The sequence below is a fragment of the Podarcis liolepis genome, assembly GCF_965112155.1.
Source record: "Podarcis liolepis genome assembly, chromosome: 11".
In the NCBI taxonomy this organism is placed as follows: Eukaryota; Metazoa; Chordata; class Lepidosauria; order Squamata; family Lacertidae; genus Podarcis; species Podarcis liolepis.
This window is the reverse complement of record NC_139565.1, coordinates 22,379,555-22,407,018: the sequence shown is the minus strand read 5'-3', so window position 1 is coordinate 22,407,018 and position 27,464 is coordinate 22,379,555. Positions and strand designations below refer to the sequence as shown.

Here is a 27,464-nt window from a genome sequence, read left to right as displayed (position 1 = left end):
GCTAGTATGCTTGTGTGATTATTATTCTCAGCATCCAAATGCATGAATCATAGAGTTGCAAGGGATCCTGAGGCTCATCAAGTCCCACTCCCTGCAATGCAAGAATCTCAACTAAAGCCTGCAGGACATATGGCCATCCAGCCTGTGCCTAAAAACCTCCCAAGGAAGAGAGTCCACAACCTCCTGAGGGAGCCTGTTCTACTGTCCAACTGCTCTTACTATCAGAAAGTTCTTCCTGATGTTTCGTCAGAATCTCCTTTCTTATAACTTGAAGTCATTGGTTCAGCTCCTACCCTTCAGAGCAGGAGAAAACAAGCTTGCATCTTCCATGCCCTTTAGTTATTTGAAGATGGCTATCTCTCACTCTCCTCTTTTCCACGTGAAACATACTTGGCTCTTTCATTGTTTGCTTTCAAGGACCACAGGAAAGGCTTCACTTAAATGTTGTAGGATTATGGTAGAAGGAAAGGGGTGATACGATATCCCTATTTGTAAGCATTGCTATTTTTAAAAGGTATCTGTACCTTTGTACTTAACCATCTAATTCACGATTGGATTGAATTTGTACTTGTTGGCATCCACCTGCCTTGGGAAACAATGTAAGAGTGTGCCTTTGTGGGTAAAGTCAAACTGTTGCAGAATTGCAACGCCTGCTGTGGCTGTGGAGACCAATACGGGAGAGATATGTTTTATTGCAGGTGGGGCAGATGAAGGTGTCCAGTTTTGCTGCTACAGGTGCACCCTGGTGGTTCTTCTCTATGTGCTCACCCCAGCAGTCATTCGTCCTCTGTTCACTGCTATGGATACGCAACCTGACTTTCTGTCTCCAGGTACTGCGATCACCTTCAAGGGATTCCCATACAGCCTTCATGTCCCTTTTACAGACAGACATCTTTGTAACACATAGTTGCTCTGCCTACAGACCTAGTGCCTGAAGCCAGCTCCCTGCAGAGCATGTCCTTGAGGAGCCTGCCACCTTCGTGGATCCTATCACCTTCCATTCTGTGCACATGGCCAAGCCAGCATAGACATCCCTGAGACAGGAATGTGGGCTTGGGAGAGCACGTCCTTATGAGGAGCCGTTGATGAAGCTGGGCATGTTTAGCCTGGAAAAGAGGAACTGAGAGGAGATATGAGAGCCATCTTCAAATATCTGAAGGGCTGCCACATGGAAGAGGGAACAAGCTTGTTTTCTCTTGCTCTGGAGGGTAAGACTCGAACAATTGGCTTCCATGTTACAAGAAAGGAGATTCTCACTAAACATATGGAAAAACTTTCTGACAGCAAGGGCTGTTTGACAGTGAAACAGTCGACCTCAAGAGGTTGTAGCTTCTCCTTCCTTGGAGGTTTTTAAGCAGAAGTTGGATGGCCATCTGCCATGGATGCTTTAGCTGAGATTCCTGCATTGCAGGCGGTTGGACTAGATGACCCTTGGGGTTCCTTTCAACTCTACAGTTCTATGATCTTTGTTTGAGACTCTGTCCTGCCTACAGTGGTACCTCAGGTTATATACGCTTAAGGTTACATACGCTTCAGTTTACAGAATCCACTAACCCAGAAAAAAATGCTTCAGGTTAATAACTTTGCTTCAGGATGAGAACAGAAATCGTGCTCCGGCGGCGCAGTGGCAGCAGGAGGCCCCATTAGCTAAAGTGGTGCTTCAGGTTAAGAACAGTTTCAGGTTAAGAACGGACCTCTGGAACGAATTTAGTACTTAACCCAAGGTACCACTGTACTTAAAAATAAACAAATCTTTGTTCGGAAAGCTTTTTGTTTTATGTTCAGTTAACATAAAACGAGCTTGCTTCCCTCCCATGAGACTTCTTTTAAGTGTTCCTCAACATTTCCTCAGAACTGAATTAAAGCTTTGGGTTCTCCCCTTTCATCCTCATTCCCTCAGTATATTGTCTTAAACTGAGCATCCATAAAATAAAATATATGGGATGCTTTCCTCTTTGCCGCTGGATTCATGGTCTTTTTTCCAATATATGTAATGACTCGGTGACTGTCATTGAAGAATGAGTGAAGCACCAAGAGGTGTTACACTGTGTACATCAGGGAAGTAAATAAGTCTCCTGTAGAAATGTGATGAATGATTTATCAGGCATCACTGAAACAGATGACGGCTTATGTTCTGCAGCAAGTGACATACTGGATTTGGGATGCTTTCATCAAGTCAGTTACCTCTAAATGCTTTGTTTATGTCTATACACTACTGTTTATATTCCGAATTATCCAAGGAGCAAATAGACTGGCAAAAATTATCATTTTAAATATCTTGACATGCTAACAATGTGAAATGAACCAGGATGATTTTAAAGCTCTCATTTACCCAACCAGGAATATCTGGGGTTCCTTCTGGAATTGTTGATTTAGTGGTGTCAGTATGAATGAACAACTTTTCATGACCGCTGCAACTGAGTAGCAAACAATCAGGGCTCGAAACTGCAAATTTCATTTGCTAATTGACTAGTTTCTGAATAAGATAAACAATTAGATCATTCTTAAATGGTGTCCAAGTCCAAAAGCTTTAAGAAATGTGTCTTGGATTTGGCACATAAATGAAGAAAGGCACATAAATGTGGCCCTCCAGATGTTTTGGGACTCCATTTCCCATCAGCCCCAACCACCATGGCCAATGGCCAAGAATAATGGGAGTTATAATCCACAACACCTGGAGGGCACAAGTGCTCCCAGTTCTTGCTTTGACCCTCTTCCTATTTTAGGATTTCCATTTTGAAGCAATGCCCTCTCCTTTTCCTGTCATTGATATTAGGACACCCTCAGACTGGCATCAGATAACAGTGCAGGGTGTTGGTTATAGTGAGTTCCTTCAGACAGTGAAGGAAGCTTGAGGTTCTGGATTTTTATGGATTTTAGAATTCAGGGGGGATTGATTTCACTTGTTTACAGACTATAATGTTTACCAAGCACTGATCCAGTTCAGATGTAATGAGAAACCATGATTTTCTGCTACATGAATGAGACATGGAAACCCTGAGGCTCATATGCATCCTCTCCTTTCCTTTCACATCCACAAGGAAGAAATTGGAAACCTTCATTTCTGATGTTAAACAAGCCACAGTTCTTGATGACAGAGAACTGTGGATTGTTGAAATTGTGGATAGGAAAACCAAGCCAGACTCATGAAGATGGAAGAAGCTTGTTTTCGTCATAGGGCAGGACCTGTACCAATCGATTCAAGATACAAGAAAGGAGATTCTGCCTAAACATTAGGAAGAACTTGGTGACAATAAGAGGTATTCAGCAGTGGAGAGGACTCCCCCAAGGTGTTGGACTCCTTAAAAACCTTCATTAGAGGTTTTTAAGCAGAGGTTGGGTGGTCATCTGTCAGGGATGCTGCCGTTGTGATTCCTGCATTGCAGGGAGTAATTTATGATTCTATAATTCCAGAACAGGAGGAAAGCTACTCAGACAGAGGTCTGCATGCATAGATTAACATGCTGCAGGCATCAGTGCTTAACTCACTTGCTCTCTAGGTGGGACCTGCAATATGACCTAATTGCTCTTTAACTGTGTGAAGCCCTCTTTTGTGTGAACATCTATAGTGGACCACTCACTCTGTGTTTGTTCGGCAACTTCAGCAACTTCTAAAAGCGTGGCTAGGTCACCTTTCTGCAGCCACAACAACAAAGTTGTGTGACCCTTAACAAGTTTTCAGGGAATGGAGCTCTCTTGATCAAATGCAGAAGGCTAATATAGTGGTTCAAATCCCTGCGACGGGGTGGGCTCCCGTTGTTCGGTCCCAGCTTCTGCCAGCCTAGCAGTTCAAAAGCACAAAGTGCAAGTACCATATTTTTTTGCTCTATAAGATGCACCAGACCATAAGACACACCTAGTTTTTGGAGGAGGAAAACAAGAAAAAAATATTCTGAATCCCAGAAGCCAGAACAGCAAGAGGGATTGCTGTGCAGCGATCCCTCTTGCTGTTCTGGCTTCTGGGATAGCCGTGCGAAGCCTCTTCAGGGCAGTGGGATGAAGGCTCCCCCTGCCCTGAAGAGGCTTCGTGTGGCTAAGCCAGAAGCTAGAACAGCAAGAGGGTGCGCTGCACAGCGATCCCTCTCACTGTTCTGGCTTCTGAGATAGCTGCGCAGCCTGCATTCGCTCCATAAGATGCACACACATTTCCTCTTACTTTTTAGGAATGAAAAACTGTGTCTTATAGAGCAAAAAAATACGGTAGATAAATAGGTACCACTCCAATGGGAAGGTAAACGGCATTTCCGTGCACTGCTCTGGTTCACCAGAAGCAGCTTAGTCATGCTGACCACATGACCCGGAAGCTGTACGCCGGCTCCCTCAGTGAGTAAAGCGAGATGAGCGCCACAACCCCAGAGTCGTCCGTGACCGGACCTAATGGTCAGGGGTCCCTTTACCTTTACCTTTAATACTGTGGTACCTCTGGTTACAAACGCTTCTGGTTATGAACGTGTCAGGTTATGAGCTGCGCTAACCCGGAAGTAGCTGCTCCTGGTTGCAAACTTTGTCCCAGGATGCGAACAGAAATTGTGCACCAGAAGCGCACAGAGCAGGAGACCCCATTAGTGAAAGCACGCCTCAGGATAAGAATGGTTTCAGCTTAAGGACGGACCTCCAAAACGAATTACGTTCATAAGCAGAGGTACCACTGTAATAACTGTAGCAGTATTTTAATTGCTATCTTTCTTTATCTTATCAAAGGTTACTGAAAGTGATTCTTGCTATGCTGAGCTTCATTCATACAACTTTTCCAATCACGGCAGCTCCTTTTGATCCTTACTTGGACTGAACGGGCTATCTGAAGAGTATGACATGGGAACAAAGCAGGTTATGGAGTCCCACTGCTAATCTTCTAGTGTGCGGCACACAAAACCACAATTAGTACTTACAACTAATGTTTCAACACATCTTCCCTGACTGGTAGAAGTTGAAGAAAGTACCCAGTTCAATCCCTAAATGACATCCTGCACAACGTGCTTGTAAGCATCCCGTTTCAGGTTCTCTGTTTACATAGAAATGTCATATATTTTGGACCTGTTCGTTAGCGTCCTTTCTGATGTTTTGCTTTTCGTTCATGTCCATGTGACTGAGGCTCACTACATACTCATACTGGGGCTGACAAGAGTCGTTGCATAGGAAAGTAGCAGGTGCCCTCGCTTCCCCCTACCAGGCATATAACGCCACATGGGGTGCAGGTGCTTAAGATTTGCACAATCTCACTCCTGCTCCCCATCATGTTGAGTACCTGCGTCTCATTTGATATCTGGTTGGTAGGACTGGGAAGGTCACACAGCTCCTCTTCCCTGTACTAAGATCACCTGACAGTAAATGAATTAAAAGAAGAATATATGTATAAATCCTGCAGTGTATTGAGGAGAAAAAGAAAGAAAGAAACCACTCTCCAACCACCTATTATTTAAACGAGTGATGAAAAGACAGAAGATTTATTATTTTGGGGGACGTCTAATAGCTAGTTATTCCACTCAGTGTCAAATTGACAAGTTTCAGATTTAGTGGGCTGTACCGTTTTCGCTATAATTAGTCTAGCTGTATAACGTTTAACAGGGCTCTGCTTTGCTCAGATCAGTAGTGTTTTGCAGGAATATTTTTTTTTGGGGGGGAGGGGATATCTGGAAGTCCATGTCCCCCCCACCGGCAACATTAACTTTCTGTCTATTAATCTTCTCAGTAATTTTTGTTTTATTGTTTAAGAAAGCAAGGGACACAGGGGCGCTGTGGGTTAAACCACAGAGCCTAGGGCTTGCCGATCAGAAGGTTGGCAGTTCGAATCCCTGCGACGGGGTGAGCTCCCGTTGCTCGGTCCCTGCTCCTGTCAACCTAGCAGTTTGAAAGCACATCAAAGTGCAAGTAGATAAATAGATACCACTCCAGCAGGAAGGTAAACGATGTTTCCGTGTGCTGCTCTGGTTCGCCAGAAGCGGCTTAGTCATACTGGCCACATGACCCGGACGCTGTACGTCGGCTCCCTCGGCCAGTAAAGCCAGATGAGCGCCACAACCCCAGAGTCGTCCATGACTGGACCTAATGGTCAAGGGTCCCTTTACCTTTTAAGAAAGCAAAGTGCTGGATCACAAACTGTATTCATGAGATTATTAGTGTTGATCAGGCTAAATTGAGGCAAGCAGCTCCGCATGAAGCAGCAGATAAGCTGAGAAGCAAAGTTTAATTCTTTTTTTTTTACTTGTTGGCATTAAGATGAATGTGAAACAGCTGTCAAGGAGGAATGATGGGTAGCAATTGTGATCAGATAACAGGCAGCTATTGTAACCATTAAAGTGGGATGTATCACTCACCACAGACACAATTGCAAGCAAAAAAGTAATAATGTTGGGAGTCATAATGTGCATTTGAGCCATATTAAGGGAAAGGAGGATCCACAATTACAATTTGTACTATGGACCTCGGATAGTAAAGGAATCTGGACTATTGCCTTAAAAAAATATAAATAACAACTTTTATGAGTGATTCTTTCCCTGCCAAAGTCAGCGGCATAGTGTGAGAAGGAGCAGGAACATTTCAGTTACTAGTGAATATTTTTTAGGCCTGTTCGTATTCATGCTTAATATGAACATTTCCTCCAGAATATAATCTGCTGCCAGTGCACATTGTACTTTCACCTTCTTGGAAAACTCGGTGCCCTGCAGAAGTTTCTCCTCAAACTTTTCTTTGAAGGATTGGGCTGTTGCAAAGTTCAAATCCTATTAAAGTGTATCACTGGTAGATGGATATTTCTGCTTTTCATTCTTACAATTTTGAACGCCATGTTGTATCATTCCAGAATACTTTCCTGATAAGAGATGTGGCAATGCAAATGTGCTAGTGTTAGATTCCACAAATTATATAATGCTCCGTTGTAAAGTTGAGAATTATCTGGCTGAGTCATCTGTCTTCATCAACAGCCAAACAAATGTGTCTGGGAAACACAAGCACAAATTGGTGGTTGATGTCTTCCTGCAGGTTGTGAACGAGGTTTGGGCAGTGTGCGTGGTGATTTTTGGACCAATTTATTCCAGAATTGTCAGCTGCCAGTAATTTGGTACTTTCTTTCAAACATAATAGGGGAGTAGACTAGACTTAACAAATGGCTAGTTTATTTAGTCCATCTGTACTAATCCAGCCTCTAAAAATATAGATAATAGGTTACAAAATGGAAAATTTCCACAAAAAACATCATTAGTCAAGAGTTAATTTGCTCAGCTTTTAAAATGCAAAACATTGTTAATTAATACTGTGTACATACATTGTATTTAAAGCACATTTCTTCCCCAAGGAATCCTGGGAACTACAGTTTACCCCACATAGAGCTACAAATCCCAGCACCCTTAACAAATTAGAGCTCCCAGGATTCTTTGGGGGGGGAGGCAATGTGCTTTAAATGTACAGTGTACAGTACAGTGGTACCTCTAGTTACGAACTTAATTCGTTCCGGAGGTCCTTTCTTAACCTGGAACTGTTCTTAACTAGAGGCATTCTTTCACTAATGGGGCTATAACTATTTTATGCTCATCTGCCATGCTTCAAACAATGTATTTTGCTTCTTTAATTAACTTATTTTGTCAGATGATTGCCACAAATCAAAAACATTGTCACTCATAGTTTAATGTAGGGATGGGGAATTTGAATAATCCAGTATGCTGGTTCCTTAATTCCCCCATGAGCCATGTTCAGTAGGGTGAATGGGGCTTCCCACTTTAAAATCACCTGATGCCACAATGTTGTCAAGTAATCCATTTTCCTTTGCCTACGTGGTTCAAACTGTTTGGGTAAAGGAACAAAGCCAACAATCAGCCGATTGATGGTGCTTACAAAGGCATTGTACTCTGCAGTTGTTGCCCGTCTGCTGATTGGTGATGCCTGTAGATCCAGCTTTCCACTGAGCCATGTTTTTACCTGCTTGACATTTGACATCATATGCCAAGTGTGGGCCAGGTAGCCATGGCTTGCCTGTGGGTTAGAGGTTCCACACTATTATTTAATGCAATCAGTATCCCTGAGTGGAGTTTCTTTCTAAAAGCTTCTTTTTACTCACTATGTGGTTTTTCTCCTGTGTAAAATATATTTGAAGTGCTTATTTGAGCTGTCCTTTGCCCTTGAATTCCCACCTGTTGCGATGTAGTACTATTTAAACCCAATATGTATGTGTTTACCAGATATGGTACAAGGTCTACCCACATAGTTCAGTCGGTGGAGCATGAGACTCTTAATCTCAGGGTTGTGGGTTCAAGCCCTGTGTTGGGCAAAAAGATTTCTGCATTTCAGGGGCTTGGACTAGGTGACCCCTTTGGTCGCTTCCAACTTTACATTTCTATGATTCTATGTTTTTGTGGAGCTAATTGGGAGGATTTGCAGCAGAACAAATCACTACAAATGAGTCATATTTTGCTAACTCCTCATCTCTGTTGCATGACCCACATTGACATTACTTGCTGATCTACCAGCTGCAGGCCCCTAGCTTGCTTTACGGTGTTTCCTGTTGTAAATTTCGCTCACACACACAGACACCTGCCTTTGTGTTGTGTTTCTGAAGATCCAGTAGAGGATATAAAAGCCAAGCCTGTCTCTGCAGCTGTCATAACATTTCATTAACTATTAAAGCTTAACAGTAGGCACTTTGAATGAAACCTGTTGTCTCATCTGTGTTTGCATTTGCATAAAGCTAGCAATGATGAAAGATGCCATGTCTCCATTTTCCTCTTCTCCGTTCTCGAGTCAGAAGCCTTCCTCTGTATTCGAAAGATGCACAGTGCACCCTAACTTAAGCTTAGATAATGTGAATTCTCAGGAATTGTTCAGGGCAGGAGACGGAAGTCTGTTCATGCAACTATAGTAATATGCATGCAAAATACGTACATAGGAATTTAAATCCCTAGGAGAAGCATTTCATATGGTTGGTTTTCTTTCCAGTGCTTTGCTATGTCTTTGTCTTCAGAACGCTGACATTTCTCTTTTGCAAAAATCTTTCTTTCTATCATCCAGTGCGAAGGTAAAACTTTTCACTTCATGTGTGCCAATAAACCAAAAGGGATAAGCTACAGCAACAGATGAATGTAGCCAACATAATGTCCAAATAGTGAGGTTTAGCATTTTTCGCTTTAGGTATGGCAATAAACCAAACAGTAGAAGTCCAAAGAATATTGTTGGCATGTTACAAGATCTGCCCGCTCTGCCAAGCTATACCTACAGGAAAACTGGCAGTGAAGAGGGAGAGCCTGACGGGTCAGGAGCTGGTACCCAGCTGGTCAAACGCCAGCCAGTGGAGCTGGTGGGTCAGGAGGTGGACTATACACAGCCGTTGCATATGTTTTTAGATATTCCACTGTATTAAACAATACCACCATCCCACATGATACCAAGCTCCATAGATCAATGTAATCAAGACAACAGCTGTGCTACATTTGAAAAGCAGCAAATCACCTACATACTGAGCAGAAAGCTTGAGGAAGTGGGCAGATTACAGTTCATGCCACACATTTCTTTATTATTAGTAAGAGATTTGTATATTGTCCATCACCAAAGATGGAAACAGAGTGGTTGAAAGCAAAATTAAGTAGTGTGTGTGTGTGTGTGTATGTGTGTGTGTCAAGAAGATAGGGTGAGAGATAAATAACTTGACCAAGAAACTTGGTGCAAGACAGTGACGGGATCTGAACCCACAACATCAAACTATTTGTTTGATCCCACGTTTATCTGCTGCAGCAGAATGCCCATTCCGAACTTCAGGAGGAGGGGGGGTTGCGGGCTCACGACCCCGCCCACACATAAGGGATTCCCTTATTTGCATCCCCTGCAGCGCCAGCCAATCGGCTGGCGGCAGGGGCGGGCCTTCCAGAGGCCACATAAGGTCGGGGCAGCCCTCTGCTCGCCCCTTTTCTTCCTAGCTGCTGACCACGTGGAGCCGGTACTTTGAAGAGGACTTTTAAAAGGGAGGTTCCGCCTTGTTGTTGCTGTTGTCCAAGCTAACCCCCTTTGCATGTACCTTGCATTTTCCTACTGCTTCCCCCTCATTCTTCCTTATTTTCTCATTTTTATTTCCAAAGCTTTTCTCATTGTTTCCGTCTGCTGAGCATATTTAGTTCCAGAAATTCTATGTTACCCTTAAGACTTTACTCCTAGTGTTCTCTGCCTCCCGACTATACTGCCTAAAGTTCTCCTTTACTTTTGGGTGCATGTTTCTGGGTTGGTGACTTTGTTTTGCCACAGTGCAGTTTTCCTCACTGCCTGGTTACTTTGCTTTTATTTGTATTATTTTGGCCTTGGCACACGTGCGCTTGCAGCTGCATCCGCCTACCTACTATCCTTTTTGCCTCTACGTCCTCTTAAAGCTTGTCTTAAAGGCAGTGGGTTCCGTGCCGGCTAATTTGGGCTTTTCAGCGCTCCTCCGACCGGCGGATAGCCACTCTGTGTGTGCATTTGTGTGTGTGTGTGTTCCTCAGCGCCCTGGCAAACTAAGGGGAGATACTCTGTTTGTGCGCCTGTGTGCTTGCAGTATTGCTGTGAATTCCTGTGAGGGCTTTTCCAGCAGCTTATTATTATTTCAACCCCCCCTCTTCCCCCTTCGTTACCCCCCTCCCTACTCTGGAACTTTTTTCCCTCCTGAGCTGATATTGTCCTCCCTCCCCCTTCGCTAGCTGGCTTTGCGTCCTTCTCTAGCAGGCTCCATGGTGTGGCTTGGAGCCCTTCCTCCCCTTTCAGGGGGCGGCAGCTCCATTTACAAACTTCTTTCAGACGACTGCATTGCCCCAATTTTGCTATTGTCCCATTTTGCTGCTTATTGCTTTACCTTAAACCCTTCTGGGTCGGCCTGGTGCTTCTCTCCCGCTGTTGCCCCATAGTAATAAAAGCTATCGCTGGGTGTTTCTTTATCCCCTTTAGTTTTAAAACTTTTCCTGTGCACCGGACTTGCAATCCCCCCCCCCGCTTGGTTTAAGAGTCTGCAGCTATACTGCAGCTGCATCCCCAGGGTAATTCTGTTCAGCTTACTCCAAAGTCTTTGTTAGTCGAACGTGCTATCCAAAGAACTACTTAGTTGAACTCGATTTTATTTGCCTGGCATTTATCGTTATATTAGCTGCTTTCAGCATTTGTTTTACTTGGGAGACGCAGTCACACCCCCATTATTCTTCACCCTCCACTCCCCCCCCCACTCCCCTTCCCCTCACATTGTCCTTTGATCACCGGCCAGGGTTGCTTTGTTTTCCCTTAAGCACCGAATAGCTGGGCAATTAATAGCCTCCTGGTCTTACAGAAGGCAGCTTATGCTTTAGCTGCAGAACCAGTTCTCTTTTGTTGTTCTAGTGACACCTTTACTGCCATCCCCTTGCGTCCCCTTTGTCTCCGGGCGGGGCTGCTTTACCTGCAGTCGTCTCCGCCCATTGCTCACAGCAACTGAGTCACCTCAATATAATTGCTGATAGTATCAGCAGTTCTTGAAATTCAGTTTGCCAGATATATTGCAGATTAATTGAAGCAGGCCCCCCTGGTGGAGGCAGGTTCCTTACTATCTGATATCTAGTGGTCAGCGGTGGTCTCAATTTGCTAATTAATATCTGCAAAATATTATTTACATCTAATTTAAAATCTCAATCAGGTAATTTGATCAAGCCATTCGATTTGCACCAACATATTCAGTAATTGATTAGAGACTAATTTAAGAGGCTTGAGATTTTACTAAATGGGTATTACATTAATTTTATATTATTTTAACTGATTTGAGATGCTTGAATAAAGTCTGAATTTGACCAGTTTATTGGACACAATAGGGTGCTAATTAACCAGTAGCAATAGCTAGTGTAAATTGATAGCGGCTTTATAGTAACTTTAATTACATTGTAATAATTTATTGAGAATTAGTGTATCAATGATTAGCAATATATTTACTGGTTAAATAAGTAAATAAATAAATAAAATAATAATAATTTAAAATAATAATAATAATAATTAACAAAATAAATAAATAAAATTAATAATAATAACTACCAGGCAGGATACATTGTCGCTTAAAGACAGGCAGTTCGTGGTACATTGTTGATTCAGGTACCTGGCGGATGGCCAATCAAAGATACATTGTCTTTGGCAGCATTTTCCTTCTGCTGGGGCCTCCAGCATAACCTTATGTTTTTCAAACTGTTAGTTAAAGGGACATTTCCATTTGATTGCAGTGTGGGGGCCGCCCATTGTTCCATCCCTATATGCTTGTGTGTTATTTAGCTGTGTCCATCTGCCTGACCCTTTGCTTGGTGGCAAATAAATAAATTTATAGGCAAATACAAACCAGTCAAGTGAAGAATAATTATTTCATATCATCATTAGTTATGGTAGACAATTAATAGCATCATCAATTAATAGCATCATCAATTAATTCTACTTACAGTGGTAATTATTTGAACAAATAATACTGGAATAGATTGTAATAAATAACAATAACAATAAATAATAGAATAACAACAACAACAACAAATAAATAAATAAATAAATAAAATGAATAGATAAATAACAGAATAAAATACTACTAATAATAAATAAAATAAGTGGATGTAATTTATTTATTTTTTTGGGGGGGAATTATTATAATAAAGAAATAAATAATGATAAATATACATTAATAATAATAACAGAGAATAAGTGGAATGATGTCACATACCAAGATTAAATTGATTAATTAATTAAACAAATCCATAGATAAATATATAAATAAACAAATAACATAAAAAATAAATAAATAAAATAAAATTCATTAATAATAAATAATTTACATATATTTCAGAACCCTCAGTTGGTTAGAGCGTGGTGACAATAACGCCAAGGTTGCAGGTTTGATCCCTGTACGGAACAATTATATATTCCTGCTTTGCATGGGGTTGGACTAAATGACCCTCGGGGTCCCACACAAATCTAGAGAGCCTGGATAGCTCAACTGGTTAGAGCATGGGGCCGATAATGCTAAGGTTGCTGGTTTGATCTCCGTATGGGACCCCGGTATATCCTGCATTGCAGGGGATTGAATGAGATATTATAATATGAAGTAGGAAGCATCTTATTTTAAGGAAAATTAAAAAAAAAGAATAAATAATAATAATAATAATAATATATTAATATATATAGAGAGAGTAATAAATAGCACACGCAAGCACATACTAATGGGATAAACAATTAAACATTTAACTGAATGCTTGAGAATCATTGTTTATTTTAAGTAAAGCAATCATTAGTTAGTATATTTGTTTCAGAATCAATAACACGTCCCTGTACAACCGCTTGTAAGCGGTGGCACGTGTTTGTGGCAGTAGCTTTAGCATGTTATCCTTGGGGCCTAAGAGGAAGCGCTCTGCAACGGAATCAACTCACACCTCAGGCTGCATGGGTGCCAATAGCCGTAACTCATCGGGGGTGCCACATGGATGGGATAATAACCCCAAACATATTTCACACTGCCTAAATGCATTTAGATCGTTCATTGATGATTATGAGCAGCGTTTTTTTTTTTTTGTTTTTTTTTTTTTCCCCCCGATCAATCCCCTATAATGAATAATTATTTCATATCATCGCCAGTTACGGTAGACAATTGATAGTATCAGTAATTAATTCTACTTACAGTGGTAATTGATTGAACAAATAATACTGGATTAGATTTTAATAAATAACAACAATAATAAATAATAATAACAATAAATAGATAAATAAATATCAGATAAATAATAATAGAATGATAACAACAACAATAAGGGGGTATAGCTCAGTGGTCCCTGGTTCATATCCGGGTGCCCCCCCCCCCAGCTCCCTCCTCTCCGCATTCTTCGAATGAATTCTTCGATCGGGCACTAAGACTTATCCGGAATTTTGGTTACGAGGCACTCTTGGCAAAATGTGACATAGTCAGCCTTCTGTCTATTGCCAGTTTATCCCAATGACTCTCATTTGCTGGGATTCAAATTTCAAGGGAAATATTACATTGTCAAGGCTAAGCCGATGGGTTGTTCTGCAGCCGGCTTGGCCAGACTTTGCTCCATATCCTTCCTGTGTTAGGAGTAATGGTCAAGCAGAGGGGAAGCAGTTCATTTTGAAAACATAGATACACGGGGGAGCAAGGAACCTCGCTGGTTCAGGACACAGTTCCAGGAATGATGGTTTCCATGTTAATACATTTTGCCCTGCTGTTAAGGGCTTTCCCTCCCAATATGCTCTTAGGGATGCCCTCTGGTCTCTCTGAAGCACCATGAATAAGTTCAGCTAAAGCCAGGATGTTTTGCAAGATGTAGTCTCAACAGCACCTTATCACAGCACTATCTAAGTTTTCTTTTTGTGTGGCTCTGCATGAGTTTTGTTTACACTCAAGGTACAAACTGATACCTCGGTGACTTTCTACTCATTGGGAAACCCAATACTGGTGAATGTGCCTCCCTTCTGGAGGTCTTCTCAGCTTTGGCCCAGGAGCTGGGAGTTCCCCTCACAGCAGATAAGACAGACCCTCAACGCATCTTACTTGCCTGGGTATAGAGCTTGACACAGCAGCTCAATCTGCCCGCCTGCCAGTGGGGAAAATAGTTGCCCTTAACGAAACTATTTGTCAAACCCTTCACGAAATAATAATAATAATAATAATAATAAAGTCGTTCTTAGACAGGCCCAGTCCTTGCTAGATCACTTCGCATGTAGAGTAGTTTCACCAGGCCGCCCATTTCGCTCACCCTTAGCCAGGTTGTCAGCGGGCCTCAAGCACCCGCGCCATAGAGTAAGACTTATCAAGTCGGTCAAGGCGGATTTTGAGATGGGGATCAGATTTCTGGAACACTACAACGGAGTCTCCCTATGGCTGGAAATCCTTAATTTGGCCTCTGATTTCCAGGTCGACTCCAATGCACGTGCCCGCCTAGCCAGGCTGTCAGTGGTCTTAGACACCCGCACAACAGGGTCCGCCTCCCCAGGTCGGTCAAGGCAGATCTGGAGGTGTGGACAACTTGTCTGGAGATCTACAATGGGGTATCTCTATGGCAGGATGTCTTGAATCTGTCATCAGACTGTCATCAATCCAAGAGGAGTATGCTGCGCACTCCTTTCGCATCGGGGCGGTGACCATACGGTTTACCGGCTGAAAGAATTATGGACATGGGGCGTTGGAAATCTAACGCATACCGGGGTTATATCCGGAAGCCCTTCTAAATTCCCCTCACTTTTTCCCCCCCTGGCATTCCTCCTGATCCGGTTCTCCGATTCTCTCATTTCAGGTACTGATGTGGTTCGATTGTGGGTTATCGGCCACAGCATCGTATATTGGGCAAAACGGCGCGCAGAACACAGGGGCTGGGATGCTGAGCTACGACTACCCAGCAGGGTCAAAGTGTCTTGGATCACTAGGAGGGGCATGCGTTGGGAAGAGTTTTTCCCAGCCGTATCCAGGAAAATCGCTGCTGAGGGCCCACCCAGTGCCCTGGTCATCCAGCTGGGCGAGAATGACCTGCCTTATAGAAAAGGGGTGGACTTGATGTGGAACATTATCAATGACTTGGAGTTGTTGAGGGCATCCCATGAAAACATTGCAATAATTTGGTCATCTTTGCTGGAAAGGCGATGTTGGCGGCCGTGAATAAGGCAAGGAGGATTGTGGAGCGCGCGGTGGCACGTAGAGTGGCCGCGTTGGGCGGACGGGTCATCCAGCACCCATGCATACGGTTTGACAAGGAAATGCTTTATCGCTGGGATGGCGTGCATCTATCTGATGCTGGCAATGATATTTGGTTGGCAGATATTTTTCAAGGCGTTAGGGATTGGTTACAGGTTTGAGGGTATTGGCGGCGAGCCGGCTTACGGCTCGGGTGGCGGTAGGCATTGGCCGGGGTATTGTTATGCAAATGAGGTTGGGGGGGAGGAACGCCATCACCTCCCCCAATGCTTGAAGGGTAGTTCGTTAAAGGACTCCGAGGGGCGACGCCTCGTCCGAAACCTACGGAGGCTAGGGCCTAAAGCGCGCCCCCGAGCGGTAACCCCTCGGGGAGCGCCTAGGGATACGCATCTCGGGTGGCTCCCCCTGTTGGTGTTTAACCCTTCCCGGTTAGACCGGATAGTCGGTTAGGGGCCAATGCCTAAAGCCAATACCCTTCTGACCTGTAATCAATAAAGTTGTGGCCATTTACGCCCATTAACCTAAATTTCTGTGTCCGTTGTCTTTATTTATTCCACCTGTGGGGGGGGAGGGAATAGCCACGCAATGCCCATTCCGAACTTCAGGAGGAGGGGGGGTTGCGGGCTCACGACCCCGCCCACACATAAGGGATTCCCTTATTTGCATCCCCTGCAGCGCCAGCCAATCGGCTGGCGGCAGGGGCGGGCCTTCCAGAGGCCACATAAGGTCGGGGCAGCCCTCTGCTCGCCCCTTTTCTTCCTAGCTGCTGACGCGGTTTCCCACCCACCCGCCCTTTAGGTTTTGCCACTGACCTTGCTATGGGCTTCGGCTGGTCGCCGCAAGGGGCCTGGTAGGAGTTTTTCCATTTGGCTAATTGGCTGGTTTTCGGAGCCACTTGGTTTTTTCGCCTACCTCGTAGCAATTCGTCACAACTCCCTCGGTTTTGGCGGTAGGCATTGGCCGGGGTATTGTTATGCAAATGAGGTTGGGGGGGAGGAACGCCATCACCTCCCCCAATGCTTGAAGGGTAGTTCGTTAAAGGACTCCGAGGGGCGACGCCTCGTCCGAAACCTACGGAGGCTAGGGCCTAAAGCGCGCCCCCGAGCGGTAACCCCTCGGGGAGCGCCTAGGGATACGCATCTCGGGTGGCTCCCCCTGTTGGTGTTTAACCCTTCCCGGTTAGACCGGATAGTCGGTTAGGGGCCAATGCCTAAAGCCAATACCCTTCTGACCTGTAATCAATAAAGTTGTGGCCATTTACGCCCATTAACCTAAATTTCTGTGTCCGTTGTCTTTATTTATTCCACCTGTGGGGGGGGAGGGAATAGCCACGCAACACCCCTTTCACAGAAAGTAAACCAATTAATTTCTCATCTACAGTTACTCCTTCGATAAATTTGCTTCAAGTATCCATCCAGCGCACGCCTCAAAATATGTTGATTTATTTGCACCCCATCCCGAATTGATAAACCTGCCCAGCACACACCTTCAATTCATCTTTAGTTAATTTACCTCCAGTTGATTTTCCATCCAGATTCTACTCCAAATAAATGCCCCTTCAACTAATTTACCCCCCCCATTCTTCATTACCCCATACCTCTAAATAAATTTCTCTGAAATTAATTTATATTCCCAAATTAATATTCTACCCTGTTCACTTCTTCCACCAAAAGGCGGCGTGAGTGAAAGAAAGTTGAATGACTTTGAGACAGGGTTCCCCCCCTTTTTTTACAGCAATGTACAATGTTGTCCAAACATTTCTTTTTGATTCACCATCTAAAACCCCACCTGGAGCTTTGACATGTTCAGCAGTAGGGATGGAAAGATCTGTCAGTTTTGGTTCTCGCAGTTTCTCATTTTTCCAATCTAAAATTTAGTTCTCCACATTTCTGCAATGATAGGTAGATTTTTTTTTTAATCCTCATAAAATTATTTAAGCATTTTGTGTGAATGTCTCCTTCTGTATGCAGTTGTGGTTAACATACACAATTTTGCATTTTTGTAAACATTGGTTGGGAAACTGCATTGCAAAATTCAGTTAAGTGCGAATTTTGAAGGGTGGCTGTGTGTTTTATTCTCATATTGTTCCAGAAAGTGAACTTCACCATTGAATGTGAACTAAACTCAATCCCCCCACAATCCCTACTTGATAGCAGCTTGGTTGTCAGTGCTTGGAAACATGAGCTTCAAAGAACTCTGAGAAAAGATGCTATGTGATGCTGTACCATCACTTCTAGAATCCAGAGACAATGACCGGGGAAAAAGGGTGGCCAGCTTTTTGACAGAATGCCCTTGGGTCCAGAGAACCATTGTAGGTCATCCCATAATGTATTTGCTAGGGTCACTTGAGGCTCCAATTTGAAAGAACTTGGAAGCTGGACTGCCTAGCATATAGTTGGTTGTGATTCAAAAGAATTATGAAAGGAATTGTGAAGTTTTTGGTAGGACCAAGGTGAAACTGTAAAAAACCCCTGTTATTTTGTTACTGGATGCTGTATATATAATCTTTTTATTTTTATAGTTCTGAATGGTTTGTTATTTGCATGTTGTTATGTTTGCTATTGTGTTGTTTTGCTGTGTTATTATTAAATTATTTTTGCAGTTTTTGGTTTAGGAATGTATTGTTTTCTTGCTTGTAAGCCACTTTGAGAATGATTTTGTGTGTGTGGAAAAGTAGCTTGCAAATAAAACAAATGAATGAAACAGTGTAGAACTACAGGAAAATTATTTCTGAAGACCACCTACTACAGAGGCTTTTTTTGCTCATGTATCTTATTTTTTTATTGCACATTCCAGACTGAGGTTGCTCAGCAAATTGCACGACAAGACTGCCCTTCTCTACACTTAATTTTCCCATGATGAGGAAACAGCTACATTGCTGCAAGTCAGGCTGTGCACTGTTGAATCGGTGATTATAAGATCAGGATGTCTGTTGCAGCAGTCCTTAAGGGATTCTTTTCGTGACACCAGGGGTATTGCTTGCAAGTCAGTGGCTTTAGAATTGTTTATTATGAACCTAATGGCTTTGCCGAAGAAAAACGAGACTACTAATACAGTAAATTAAGTTCTGTTAAATCACAGCTGTATAATATCATTCACACTGGATTTTTTCTGGTATTGCCTTGCCTTACAGCTAAAAACTGAGAAAACGTTTGATCAGCACCACAGAGCAGTGTGTTACTAAATAGGGATACATACATGGTGGGAAAGTCATCTGAAGGACATTGATAATTAAGATTCTTCTCTCAAGCGAAACCTGTGAAACTGCTTCGGTTAATTCTGCTGTTAAAATATAGCATAGCACTGCTAAGCATTGCTGTGATTAGCAATGTCTGAACTGGTAATACCAGTAATAGCTACAGTATGTGCATATATTCTTCTTTAATTCTCCTAACCTATCTGAACTTTGTCTTCTACAGCTTGTTTTCTTTTAATTCCCGAGCTTTTATGCTTTTAACTTGGATTTAATTGGTGGTTTATTGTGATACTGATAATAGATCTGTGTTTTGGATATGTTAGGATTTATTATTATGGCACTGCGCCCATAAATGACCCAGAAAGAGGCATTTTCTGTGGGTGGCCCTGTAATCTAGAATATTTTTCCCTCTGCAAGTCTCAAGGTAATCTGTTTTAGGTGCCTCCTGAAAATGTGTCAGGTGTCATTTCAGAAGTGTTTCAGCTTGCCTCTGTTGTATTTCACTAGGGAGCGGGTGGCGCTATGGTCTAAACCACTGAGCCTCTTGGGCTTGCCAATCAGAAGCTTGGCAGTTTGAGTCCACATGAAGGGGTGAGCTCCCATTGCTTTGTCCCAGCTCTTGCCAACCTAGCAGTTCGAAAACAAACCAGTAGATAAATAGGTACCACTGTGGTAGAAAGGTATACGGCATTTCCGTGCTCTCTGGCACTTGTCACAGTGCCCTGTTTTACCAGAATCGGTTTAGTTATGCTGGCCACATGATCCAGAAAGCTGTCTGCAGACAAACTCCTGCTTCCTTGGCCTGAAGCAAGATGAGTGCTGTTGTATCCGATAGTCAAATTTTACTGGACTTAACTGTCCAGGGATTCTCTACCTTTACTGTATTTCACTGTTTTCTGTTTTTATTTTCTGTTGTGTTCTTATGTTTAATGGTTTCATATTAAGTTATTACATTATGTTTTAGTTCAGTAGTGGGGAACCTCCAGGCCTAATTAGACCCGCCAGGCCTCTCCATTTGGCCTATGAGATAGTTTTGAGAAAAACAATCCCATTTGGCCATCCCATGTCATCATGTGGCACCGGGTGCTGGACTTGGGAAGCCATGGTGCCACATTCCAAAGGAAGAACTGGGGGTGCACTATATAAGTAGGGCTGGGGAAGAGATTTGATCCAATTCACATTTAAGGGCGAATCTAATTTGCAGTTTCCAAAACAATATAAGAACCAAAACACAGCCATTCTTCAAAATCCACACTTCTGATTTTGCAGTTGAATTGTCCAGAGAACTAATGAGTATTAAAAAATGCATTTACTGCTAGGGTGAACTGTGCATTAAAATGCACACATTTGTAAAAACAACATGCAAAATGTATTAGGGGAAATTGCTTTGCAACCAAGAGTATATTAAGAAAACTGCAAACACAAATGTTTATATTAAGAGAAATTCGCATTAGAGAGCTGATGAATGGAGTACAGGATCAGGTTTAAGGTGCTGGTTTTAACCTTTAAAGCCTTATACGACGGCCTAGGACCCTCGTACCTACGGGACCACCTCTCCTGGTAAGTCCCACAGAGGAACTTACGGTATTCAAATAAAAACATCTTGGAGATCCCAGGCCACAGGGAGGTTAGGCTGGCCTCAACCAGAGCCAGGGCTTTTTCGGTTGTGGCCCCGATCTGGTGGAACGCTCTGTCACAAGATACTAGGGCGCTGCGGGACTTGACATCTTTCTGCAGGGCCTGCAAGACAGAGCTGTTCCACCAGGCCTTTGGCCAAGGCATAGTCTGACCCCCTCTCTCCTTCTGTAATCTTCATAGAACTCTAGCCCAATGGTTGCCATTAATTCTGAACTGATTTTAATTCTGAACTGAACTTAAAATCTGAACTGATTTTAGAATGTATTTCAATTAATTGACTGTGATTTTATGTAAACTGTGCTATTTTTACTGTTGTTAGCCATTCTGTTGTTATTATTATTATTTTTAAAAATGCAAACTGGAGTGTAAAATTAAACTTAAGACACGGAAAAATGAGAAATTAAGGGAAACTAAAATTGAGATTTGCCTATCTGTAAGTGTGTTCATAGTCCTTCCTTTCTTGTCAATTCTTCAATTTGGTGCTTGTTGAATTCAGTGACTTTTTCTGTTGCCCTGCATAGTGACCAAAAGAGGTGCCAATTCAAAAGGCACTGAATTCAAGGTGGAAAGAAAGAATCAGGAGTGCACTCAGAGAGTGCTCCAAATTCTGCCTTCACAGCTACAGCAAGTAAATTTAAATCATCTGATATCCTATGACTGGTTCACTCACCTGTCCAACTGGCTTGTGAAGGGTGGAACAGTTCCTGATTCAAACTACTCCTGTTTTCAACACCTGTTCAACTGTATGCTACTTGGATAGCTTTTAATGTTAAGTAGTTTTGAAATTTTCTAAATAAATAAAATCAAATATTTATTGTATTTTCTCACATATAAGCTGCCCTCGGTGTCTGGGAGAGCAGAAAAGCAAGATAATGAAGAAGATAATGACAATGATAAGAATAAGAATAGATGGAAAGGATTCTCAGTAAAAATTTTGTTGAACTCAAGACCCAAGTGCTTTTCTCCCCTAAGAGGAGATCAGTGTTGTCCACGTTGATAGCAACAACCCATATACATGTACTGTATATGCTGTTTCATGTATGTATTTGTGGGGAGCCTCATAGGGGACAAAACATGCATCTTAAGCATATGTTTCAAGTAACAGAGCTATTCTTGAGAAGGAACAAGCCGCCAAAGTTCTTTTCAAAGCCAAAAAAGAAAAGCACAGTTGAAGAATTTGTGGTTAAAGAGATTATAATTTTCTTTTTCAGGTATCATGACCAACAGGATGTTACTAGCAACTTCCTTGGAGCAATGTGGTTGATTTCAATAACTTTTCTCTCCATTGGATATGGTGATATGGTACCTAACACATACTGTGGGAAAGGAGTCTGCTTGCTTACTGGAATAATGGTGAGTGCCCCTAGTTTTAATTCCCACATTTCTTGTGAGTTTCTTGGGTGAATTGTTTTCAGAACAACTTCACTGGTTTAACAACACGTATTATTAATGTAAAATTGTTTGTTAAATCTTTGGTCATTTGTATACTACTGTCCATAGACCGGTACATGTCTATACAGGTGTCCTATTGAGTTCTGTGGGACTTATTCCCAGGTAAGTAGGTTGACTTCCCATCATGGTTAGAGTATACTGATTGAGATAATTGATTCCATTGATTTCAGCGGTCTGTTCTAAGCATGATGAAACATGGCTCCAACCCAGTATTTATAGGATTACAGCATGACACTCCTGATCACTGTCTTCGGGAATTCACTTCCTGCTTTTCTTAGGAAATGTTTACAAACTGAGCTAAACAAGTTGATATTCTGAGCATCAAATATCTCAGCTACCATTCATGTCATACATGGCAATCACCACATTTCTGCCTCTTCTTTTTGCTTCCCGTGAATTATAATGTCAGACCTAATAGTTTCTAAATTTGTCTTACAATAGACTGAGTGATCTTGCTTTTATGAAACTGCTGTACTGGTTTCCCCTCTAACATCTTTGCATTAATACATCCAGTGCTTTTTTTTCTGGGGGGACGCAGGGGTACACATACCCCTAAAAATTTTGCGAATCTAAGTTTGGCCTCATTGAGAGGCAGTATTTCAATATGGGTATGAAAATGAGAGTACCCCTAAACATTTTATTAGGGGGGAAAAGCACTGGGTGCATCTATTATTACTGTATACTTCATTGCTATATGCAGTGGCAGTGAAAAGGACAAACCACTTTGTAATAAGTAAGGGATTGGGTTGTTGTTTTTAAGCCAAGTATAATAATAAAATTATATCTATCTTTGGTTCTTCTAATGTTATATTTTTAAATAATTTGTATCCTGATTTTTTCTTTATCAGTGATAAAGCAATGATTTAAAATGAAAAGAAAAACATTGCAATCCCAATAAAAAGAATTTGTATGCATAAAATGCATTATAAAGGCTTTCTGAAGAGCCTGAAAATGGCAGACCTCTCTGTGCTGCACTACCAAGAGGTTTCTGTTATAAGTGCACATCTGCTGAACTTTTTTTGGCAGTGGCATCCAGAGCAAGGGCACATGGGGGCATATATGGAAGAAAGTGACCTTTAATATGCTTTCGTATACTCCAGTGGTAGCTGGAGTTTCTGAACACTTTTTAAGAGCTGTCACACATGGAGTACGTAATGGTAGTTTTGCCTAGGGAGCATTAGGATATGACTGACCATGGCGAGGGATGACTTTGCTGGGAAGGGGCACCCCAGAAAATTGTGTAAAGGGAATTCTGAATAATGCCCTCTCCATTTGGGGGCCCTAATTTCCTCAACGAATATAGTGGAACTGAAGAAAGGAAAGGAAAGGCCAGCTGAAATAGTGATTTGATATAGTGGCCTACTTTATGGAGAAAGACTTAGACTGCAATCCAGACCCCCTTCTGCTGGGCTGGGTGAGGGGCACTGGATTGATCTGAGGTGTCCCTCCACTTTCTTCTACTGGTTAAGCTGGTCTTCTACTGGCCACCAAATGGGTGGGTGGATGGAAAGCCTGTCAGTGTTAGCTGATTCATACAAATCAGTATGTGGCTACAGCTACTTTCTGTTTAACTACACATATATTTCTCTATGTGACAAATTGTACCCACCTCTCTACATGGAGCCTCTGGGAATCCCTCACAGGACTTCTTGCCCCTGTTTGAAGAGGGTTTGTTCTGGCCTGTTGCCAATTTCCTTAAATGGTCGAAAAAGCAATATACAAAAACTCTGAAGGATCTGATGTGGTAGATAATGTGATAGCCCTACTGTAGAATCCCGAGGACACTGCAGTAATTCCCACATCCACAAAACCAAGATGTCTGAATCAGTCATAAACTGTCCAGATTAAAGACGCCCAAATACAGTGGAGTGGGGAATGTAATATATCTAGCCTTCTCTCTCTTTCTCTCTCTCTCTTTCTGGAAATCATTTTTATTTGGTTTTACAAGTACAAAGTTATAAAAATCCAAATATATGTCCATCTACAGAGATTCCTTTGAATCTCAAGACTTCCCTCCACCCCTTCCATGGGGTCCTATTTAGAAGATTTACAACTGCATATTCTTCAATACACTAACTTTTATATCAATCCATATTGTCCATGGTATTTGTTACACTACAAGTGAAATCAAAATCCTGCCAGTCCGCTTACAGTGGTCTCCTAAATAACTTGTAAATTTTCCCCATTTTTTTAATAAAGTTTTTGTCCTCTTGGTTTCTGAGTTTTCAAGTTTTGCCATTTCAGCATAGTCCAACAGATTGGTTTGCCATTCCTCTCTGGTAGGGACCTTGTCTTCTTTCCATCTCTGGGCTAGAAACATCCAGGCGGCTGTTGTTCCATACATAAAAAGTCTTTTCTGATCCTTTGGAATGTCAGTACCTATAATTCCTAATAAGAAAACTTAGGGGTTTTTTTTTTTAACAAAGGTTATTTTAAACATTTTTTTCATTTCATTATATATCATCTCCCAGAAAGCTTTTATTACCTTACAAGTCCACCACATATGATAAAAGGTACCTTCTTTTTCTTTGCATTTCCAGCATATATTTGTACTTGTCCTATACATTTTTGCCATGTCTCTTCCTTTCTCTATCTCTATGGTGTAGGCTCACACACAGGATGTAGCAGAACACAGCTGTTGAGGACCGAATACTGTGAAGAGAAGTTATGGAGCAATTACACTAGAGCATATGAGTAAATACTGTAGTAATAATGGTAATATTGCACATGATCCAAGGAAACATAAGCACTTTAGGCCCCATTTATTTTCAGTGGGAGAGGTACACACATACTGAAATATATCCATCTGAAACCCTGAAGCTTAAAAATGCTCAGGAGTAAGGAATTGTACTCTTCAATTGTATCGTGTCTCTAGTGTACTTTATGAGTTAGCTAGTATTATAGAGAGGTGTGCGTGAGATTTGAATCCTGAGCCAAAATGGAGTGCCTCAAAGGAATGTTGGGCTTGTCAAAAGCAAAGTAGGAATTGTATGAGGTAGCACAAATCAGAGTCCCTGGGGCGCCTTAGCAATCCAGATGTCAAAAAAAAAGAAGGTTGCAGAGAAGTACCGTATTTTTCACTCTATAACACGCAGTTTTTTTCTCCTAAAAAGGAAGGGGAAATGTCTGTGCGTGTTATGCAGCGAATGTGTGGTCCCTGGAGCCGAAAAATAAGGCAAAAATCAAACCGTGCTTCAGGGAGAAGGGAGCTCCGTGAGAGAGGAAGCTGTTGCTTTCCTGCATTCTGCCTCAGGGTCTTACTGCCCACCCTGCTCTGTTTCGTTGCTGTGTTTGCTCAAACGGAACAAAGAGCAGGGAAAGCCCCTCCCCTCCAGGCAAGAAGAGAGGAAAGCAGAGCGTCGCTCTATCCTGTCCCTGCTCCGGAGGGAACAATGTTTGTGAAGGGAAGAGAGATTACAGGTTCGGCTTAAAATTCTGATTTGACTTCCTGCTTTTTGTTTTTGGAGACACACAGCATTCAAATATGCTTTCTTCCATTTAAAAGGATGAAATCCTTAAACAGTGGCTGGCTTGTGTGGGTGGGTGGGGGGAAACTTTTGCCTTCCTTTCCTCACGTTATAGCCCTCTCCTGCATTCTTAGCCTTCTGTGCTTTTCCTTCCCTCCCCACTTAAAATGTGGTTACAAAGCATGGATCCACATGGATCCTCAGGATCTTTGCATTGGGTCACCCCAAATTCACCATCAGAGCACACAGCATGTCCATGGCTACAGCCTGCCCCCCCCCCCAAAATCACACACCCATTGTTGCCTGGGGCTGCAATGGTGCAAAAACGTGGTTACAAAGCATGGATCCACATGGATCCTCAGGATCTTTGCATTGGGTCAGCCAAAATTCACCATCAGAGCACATAGCATGTCCATGGCTACAGCCTGTCCCCCCCAAAAAAAATCACGCACCCACTGTTGCCTGGGGCTGCAATGGTGCAAAAACGTGGTTAAAAAGTATGGGTCCACATGGATCCTCAGGATCTTTGCATTGGGTCAGCCAAAATTCACCATCAGAGCACATAGCATGTCCATGGCTACAGCCTGCCCCCCCCCAAATCACGCACCCACTGTTGCCTGGGGCTGCAATGGTGCAAAAACGTGGTTACAAAGCATGGATCCACAGGGATTCTCAGGATTTTTGCATTGGGTCACCCCAAATTCACCATCAGATCACATGTCTGTGGCCACAGCATGAAGCACAAAAATGATACGTCCACTGTTTCATTCAGAATATTTTTTCCCTTGTTTTCCTCCTCTAAAAACGATGTGCGTGTTATGGTCAGGTGCGTGTTATAGAGCGAAAAATACGGTATCTGCTAAAATCAAAACTTTTTTTTTTAAGGTACCTGGCAGAACTTCCCTGCATCTATTTGTCATTTGGCAGACTTTATCCACTCTGTAGGGGTTAGCATGCTTGCAAATACCATCTACTTCTGCCAGAAGGGATAAAGGGTTGTTTTGTTTTTCCAGTAATGAAATGGGGGGAAGGGGGAAAACGAAACCGATTTGGATGGACCTTGAGGCAAACCAAACAATGTACATAGCCCTTCAGATTGATGCCGGCTGTTTTCCAAAATGCTGAACCAAATCTTGTGGTCAGTGCTCGCCCCCGCTTCTAAACACGTTCCATGGAAAATATTGTAGCCTTATATTTGCCACCGTTATTATTTGGGGTGACATAATACGGCCATGTATTTTCTGCACTGGGGGATGATGGTTCCCTGGATAGGCTCAAGACAAAGGGCATTCTGAGATGGCATTAACGTTGGGGATTGGATCGCTTCAGCATTCTGAATTATCCATGAATGTGAGATACTTCAAACCATGCTGACTGGGGGCATTCAGCGGAGCTCATAAGGATCATCTTGCGCTATGCTCTTTATATGGTTCACTTCCTGTTGAAGAAAAGGGTGCCTGTTACCTTTCCTTAGAGTACTTTCAGCAGTCCTACTTGAGCATTAAAGCCACCAAGAGTAGCTGAGGCAACCCGGTCAGATGGGCAGCTAATAATAATAATAATAATAATAATAATAATAATAATAATAATAATAATATAATGATTTATTATTTGTACCCCCGCCCATCTGGCTGGGCTTCCCCAGCCACTCTGGGTGGCTTCCAACAAAGATTAAAAATACATCAAAATGTCACACATTGAAAACTTCCCTAAACAGGGCTGCCTTCAATGTCATCTAAAAGTCAGAGAGTTGTTTATTTCCTTGACATCTGATGGGAGGGCGTTCCACAGGGCGGGTGCCACTACCGAGAAGGCCCTCTGCCTGGTTCCCTGTAGCTTTGCTTCTTGCAGTGAGGGAACTGCCAGAAGGCCCTCAGCACTGACCTCAGCATCTGGGCAGAATGATGGGGGTGGAGATGCTCCTTCAGGTATACTAAATATATTATTATTATTATTATTATTATTATTATTATTATTATTATTATTATTATTATTATCAGCATTATCATCATCATCCAGGAGTATGGGGAGCTTCTACCTGGAAATGTGCAATATACTAAGTCACAACGACATC

At 42.5% G+C, this 27,464-nt stretch overlaps 1 protein-coding gene across 2 annotated transcripts in view; it reads left to right on the top strand.

Moving 5' to 3' along the window:
- Positions 1–27,464, top strand: part of KCNN2 (potassium calcium-activated channel subfamily N member 2) — a 99,494-nt gene that overhangs the window by 51,176 nt on the left and 20,854 nt on the right. For both annotated transcript variants that reach the window (XM_083464483.1, XM_083464482.1), the window contains one exon: positions 21,683–21,824. In XM_083464483.1, coding sequence (XP_083320609.1) covers positions 21,683–21,824 — 142 coding nt within the window. The remainder of the gene's footprint in view (positions 1–21,682; positions 21,825–27,464) is intronic.